The sequence below is a fragment of the Alexandromys fortis genome, unplaced genomic scaffold, assembly GCF_014885135.2.
Source record: "Alexandromys fortis isolate MF-2015 unplaced genomic scaffold, M_Fortis_MF-2015_v1.1 scaffold_253, whole genome shotgun sequence".
NCBI classification, from domain to species: Eukaryota; Metazoa; Chordata; class Mammalia; order Rodentia; family Cricetidae; genus Alexandromys; species Alexandromys fortis.
The window spans coordinates 95,447-101,684 of NW_026068124.1; the positions used below are offsets into that span (position 1 = coordinate 95,447).

Below are 6,238 nucleotides of genomic sequence, written 5' to 3' on the forward strand. Positions count from 1 at the left end.
CTTTTCTTACAGTCAGACTAGCAATGATCTCTAGGTACCTGCTAGTAGCAACACTTCCCACATCCTCATTATAACTTAGCAAGGGCTTCAAAACCAGGTAATCAAGCCTGAAGTGGTGTGTGAACACAGCAGACTTACACTAAGAACAGAAACTCATGGTGGCGAACACCATGAGATTTAGGGGAGTCTCCAGGAAATGAGGAAATAGCCATTTACTATGTTTTAGGCTGAGTGAAGTACTGAAAACTTTCTGATTCCAGTAACATCTACTGACCATCAAATTCTGTACATGGTAGAGTTGGAGGAGCGTCTTCCTCTCAGATTAATATGTTTCACTGAGTCTTAAAAACTACTGGATTAGTCACAGTTGGTTCACATTTTGCTTAGAATAAGAACCCTCACAAGTTTAAAGAACCCTGGTGAGATTGGACATACTTAGCAACTCTCTATCCTTACAAAGCCAAAGATCTTCTAAAGAAACAGATATTGAGAACACAAACCTAACAGCAAGAACACTGTCTTCCCTGCTCAGAAACAGCACTCCTCTGGTCCCAGAAGCATTTATTCAGTTGATAAAAATTTATTAAGCACCCGTTATATGCAAAGCATTGGATCTGGGTGCTACAAAACAAAAAGTGTGACAAAGTTTTTATATTTGTAGAACCAGAGCTAGTCCTTAGGACAGAGAAAGAAAATGTTCCTATTTGGTTTGTCTGGGGACCTAGAGCATGGATATGATCTTCCATCCACTCCCTTCTGTGATCCTCAAATCAGCCGATTTAAGTCAAAACAAATAAGGCACATTAAAAAAAAAATACCCCCCTTTAATTGACCAAAGTAAAGCCATGACATTTCATTTGGTAACCTGCTCAGAATTACAAAAATCATTTGATTTGGCCCAGCCCATACTGTCCAGGACAAAACTTCCAGACAATTCTAATCCCATCTGGTTCTGTTCTTAGAAACTGTTTATAAAAAAAAATCTTCGGCGTCCTCAATATGACGCGCTCAGTGCGAAGCGTACCAGGGCACAATGTGGCATTTATGTCCTTGACAAACCTCGATTATCCAGGTCCTTTACCTGCAACAACATAACATGAGTTTAGTATGTGCCCAAAGTTCAACATTAGAGACCTACTAGTGACCACCAGAAAGGGCTGCACTAGACTCTGTTGTCTTTGGACAATGTAATCAATAAGCATGAGTCAGACCCTACCTACTGTCAACTTAGCCTTTAAGAAGCTAATAGTCGAACTTTGGCATTGACCAAAATTCCTCAATCATTCTTTTTGTTCCCACTGTTACTTGAGTTTTTCCCCAGTTACACAGAGTTTTGCTATGTAGCCTACACTGGCCTCAAACTCAATCCCCCTGCATGTTTCCCTAGTGCTGGGATATAGGCATTACTGTGGGACAATGGATTTACCCTATAAAGAAAGATTTGTTTCTTGTACTTGTTTAATAAAACGCTGGTTGCCCAGTAGCCAGGCAGGAAGTAGAGGCTGGGCAACGAGAATTCTGGGAAGAGGAAAGTTTCAGTTCGTAGTCATCACCCAGACAAAGAGGAAGCCAGACACAGAGCAAGCAAGATGTGACTGCCTCGTCGAAAAAGGTACCAAGTCACGTGGCTAACACAGATAAGAATTATGAGTTAATATAAGTTATAAGAGTTAACAAGAAGCCTAAGATACTAGGCCGATCAGTTTATAACTAATGTAGACCCCTGTGTGATTTCTTTGGGACTTAACGACTGCGGGAACTGGGCAGGACAGAAACCTCAGACAACAAGGCATATATGCTATATCTGGCTCAATCTCTTCTCATGTAAAAGATATAACACATTCCTACGCAACATCATGTGATACTGTCAAAAATTCAGCAAAAAATAAAAAACATAGTTCAAAACACAAATACATGCATTCCCCCCAATCCCCAAGCTATTTCAAACCCTACCTAGAACAATATTGCTGAATCAAGAACAGTGGCGACATCTATAATACTACCATTCCAGAGGCTGAAGAAATGGGATAAATAGTAATATTAACGCCAGTCTGGTTGGCATCCTGAAACCCTAGTCCCAAAAACCATAAAGAAAGAAGAAAGAGCCGGTAGTGGTGGCACACGCGGTAGGATTAGATGAAGGAGGCAGAGGCAGGAGGATCACGAGTTCGAGGCCAGCCTGGGCTACACATTTAGGAAAAGAAAAAAGAAAAAAAAGAAAGAAGAAAGAAAAAAGTATTGGTCTGGGAAAATGATTCAGTGGGCAAAAACATTTGCCATCAATCCTGGTAACTAGATTTTGATCTCCAGGATACCTACGATAAAAAAACTAACCCCTGCAAGCTGTCCTTATATATAGCATACATATAAAACTGTAGTAAAAAATGTTTTTAAAGAAAAAGAAATGTGGGCATAACAACTGACAGCTGGGATGTCTCCTAAGAATAATCAAAAATATAATTAGCAACATTTTGGCCTGACCAGATGGCTTAGCAGGGAAAATTGCATATGAGACTGATGACCTAAATTCTATCTTGGGAATTTTAAAAAGGCAGAGAGAGAATCCACAAAGTTGTGTCTATACAATAAAACATATACAACATTTAAAAATATTAACACTTCAAGTAAATGACAAGCTACTTTGAAACCAGGTGCTATTAAAAATATTCCTATTTGAAAACTGTACACTAGAATGAGGACAGTTTTGCGAGATGGGCAGCATCTACTCACCTTGTATATCCTGACCAGCCAATGTTCTGTAGTATATGCTTCCTCCAGGACATCAAGCTCAAAGTCTTTATTACCAATCTCAGCATTTCGAACACGGTCAAAGCCTGGTGGACGCTCTAAAAGCAACAAAAGAGAAAACTTCTTTCTATTCTGCAAATTAATTTCCTAGGGAGATGGAAGCTGCACACCAACTACTGTACTGGTTGCTATTCCTCAGCCTGCACTTTGACTAGAGTCTGCAAGAAAGAGCATCAGATAGAAATGGCAAATCAAAGTTGGGCAGTGGTGGTACGTGCCTTTAATTCCAGCACCTGGGAGAAGCCAGCCTGGTCTACAAGAGTTATTCCAGGACAGACTGCAAAGCTACAGAGAAACCCTGTATCAAAAAACAAGAAAGACAGACAGACAGACAGACAGACAGACAGACAGAAAGAAAGAAAGAAAGAAAGAAAGAAAGAAAGAAAGAAAGAAAGAGAGAGAAAAGAAATGGCAAATCAAGTGCTACCCTAGTTGAGTCCTGCCCAATGAGATGCTTGGTAGAGTCCATGGAGTTTATCTCTTATAAATCTAAAAGGTGACTTTCAAGCCTCTCTACTTCTGAGACTTAACACTACTAACCATTCCATGGGTCAGGCGTCCAAGATTTGTATATACTGCAAAAGTCTTTCCAGATGCAGAAACAAAACTGAAACGAAGAGAATCTAACCGGACCAAATCCCTCTCAATGTATCACGTAAAAAATGGAGAAGTACTTTTTTCTTTATTCCCTTAGTCCTTCTCACACTGCAATATTCTTTATTGAGACATTCATAAAAAATAAATAATTTTTTTTGGCTTGTTTTGTTTTTCAAAACAGGATTTCTCTCTGTAGCCCTGGCTGTCCTGAAACTCCCTCTGTAGACCAGGCTGGCCTTGAACTCATAGAGATTCACCTGACTCTGCCTCTCACCTGCTGGGATTAAAGGTGTGTGCCACCACCGCCCAAGCAAAAGATGTTTCAAAGAACAGAATTCAGAGGCAGACGGAGTTTGAATCCTATCATTTGATATTATCTTCTTCAGTTACCTGTTGGTTATTTCAATTTCCTCATATATAAAATGGCATTAAGATTAGTTTCTAGTTCCTAGGCTCCTGTGACTAAATGAGTTAGAAAAGACAAAGAATAGACCCCAGAAAACACAGTATGTGTTAGCTATCACTATTGTTAGTATTATGAATCACTCACTGGCTTCTGTGTAGACTTGTCCAAAGCGGTAGTAACACATTTTGTACATAAGGCAGTTGAGCAGCACTGGAGAACCTTCACGATCCACACGGAACTCCCCTGTTGGAGTATAGTAGTCATTCTCCTTGATATGTCTTCCTGTATCTGTGCTTCCCCCAATCCGGACCATCCAAAGAAACTTGTTGATATCTAGAGGAAAAAGGAAATATCGCTGAATCAGAAAAGCTGCAGGATCTAAGAAACTCAATGAAAATATCACTATTTCTTTTTCTTTTTTTTTTCAGTTTAAAGATTTATTTATTTGTTTGTTTGTTTGTTTATTATGTACACACTGTTCTGCCTGCATGTACATCTGCAGGTCAGAAGAGGGCACCAGATCTCATTACAGATGGTTGTGAGCAACATGTGGTTGCTGGGTATTGAACTCAGGATCTCCAGAAGAACAGTCAGTGCTTTTAACCTCTGAGTCCTCTCTCCAGCCCGAAAAATCACTATTTCTAAGGAAATTTTCATCACAATTTTCTAATAAGGAATGCTATTATTTAACTCTGCAAAAACAAGAAATAGTGTATGAGCAAAAATATTTCCCAAAAATACAAAACTTTTATTAGAAATTAATTGCTTGTTAAAGGCTGAAATTAAATGCTATTGGTCCAGTCTTCAGCCACATCTAGAAGTATTCCTAGAAATCAAGGACTAAGCTATTGCAAGTAGTGGCTACACGTACTTAAGTAAACACCTGCAGTAATGTTAATATCACTTTAGATGTACTGTAGGAACATAATACACAGTGGAATCCAGGCACAGTGGTGCCTGTTGTACTCCCAGCACTGAGAGGCTGAGGGAAAGTTTCATGCATTTAAGGCCAGCCTGGGCTACACAGCATCAACTTTTCATATAAAAAAATCTGTTTAATGATCAAATATTTTATTTTAAACCTTCATAAGCACTCAACAAAAAGTAAAACCAATAGCCGGGCAGTAGTGGAACACACCTTTAATCCCAGCACTTGGGAGGCAGAGGCAGGTGGATCTCTGTGAGTTCAAGGCCAACACAGGTCTACAAGAACTAGTTCCAGGACAGCCAGGACTGTAACACAGAGAAACCCTGTCCCAAAAAACCAAAAAAATAAAAAATAAAATAAAATAAAGTCAGGGGAGGGTAGGAAAATGGGAGGCGGTGGCGGGGAGGAGGCAGAAATCTTTAATAAATAAATTTAAAAAAAAATAAAATTAAATAAAGTAAAACTAGAAGCCAGGTGTAGTGGTAACCCCAGCACTTGGACACAGGCAGGTGGATCTGTTACTTTAAGGCTAGCCTAGTCTAGTCTACATAGCAAGTTCCAGGCCAGACATCTCTACATAGTAAGATCCTGTCTGAAAAAAATAATAAAGCAACAGAAAATGTCTATCCAAACATCTGCTAATTGTTTTAGAAAACAGCATCTTGCCTAGACCTGTAATCTCAGCACTGAAGAGTTCAAGCCCAATCTAGGCAGCATCTTGAAAGATCAAGTCACAAGCATTTTTTGGTTTTGATTTATTCTATGGTAAGAACTCGTGATGTAGCACACACTGGCCTATTGCTTCAGCATGTGTAATGCTAGGATTATAGCCATAGTCATACTCCATCACTCATTACCCTACTTATTTTTTAATAGAACCAAGAAAAGGTAAGAAGACTAAAGATGAGCTGGGAATGAGCAACTGAAACGAAATCAGCCATCACTGAGATTGTACATATAAATGTTGGGGTGGGACTTTTAAAATTCAAAAGTTTTCACAAACAGACCCAGCTGAAATACTGAATGACAAGATTAATAGCAACAATAATAATAACTCTCAAACTTTCACAACTCCTAGTGATCCAGTTTTGAGAGATTGTCTTTCATTATTGTCTCATGCGTGTTTTCATAGAGCTAGATACTGAATAGTCTGCATTATTTTTAATGAGTATTTTTAAAAAGTATTTTATTGTCTTTAAAACAAGACTAGCTCCTACAATTAGACTATTGCCAAATCATCATTCTTTCAACAATTCAAAAATACGATATCACCTCCAAAGAAAGTTCATTTTTTCCCCGTTTTTCTAAATAAGTCTTTCTTTACATACAATTAGCTAGTAAACAGCACTCTGACTTCACAAAATCTGATATTTTCACTTTTTTTTTTTTTGAGGTCAACCAGGTCTATAGAGCGAGTTCCAGGAGTGGCTCCAAAGTTACTGAGAAACTGTCTTGAAATCCCCCTCCCTAATAAAAAAAAAAAAAAAAAAAAAAAAAAA

General features: G+C 38.6%; 1 protein-coding gene across 1 annotated transcript in view; it reads right to left on the reverse strand.

Annotated features, from left to right (window-relative positions):
• Positions 1 to 544: 544 nt before the first annotated feature.
• Positions 545 to 6,238, reverse strand: part of Stt3a (STT3 oligosaccharyltransferase complex catalytic subunit A) — a 31,015-nt gene continuing 25,321 nt past the window's right edge. The window contains exons 14-16 of the mRNA XM_050125711.1: positions 3,956 to 4,232; positions 2,731 to 2,846; positions 545 to 1,081 (exon numbers count right to left, since the gene is read on the reverse strand). Of these exons, the coding sequence (XP_049981668.1) occupies positions 1,043 to 1,081; positions 2,731 to 2,846; positions 3,956 to 4,232 (432 nt within the window). The 3' untranslated portion in view covers positions 545 to 1,042. The remainder of the gene's footprint in view (positions 1,082 to 2,730; positions 2,847 to 3,955; positions 4,233 to 6,238) is intronic.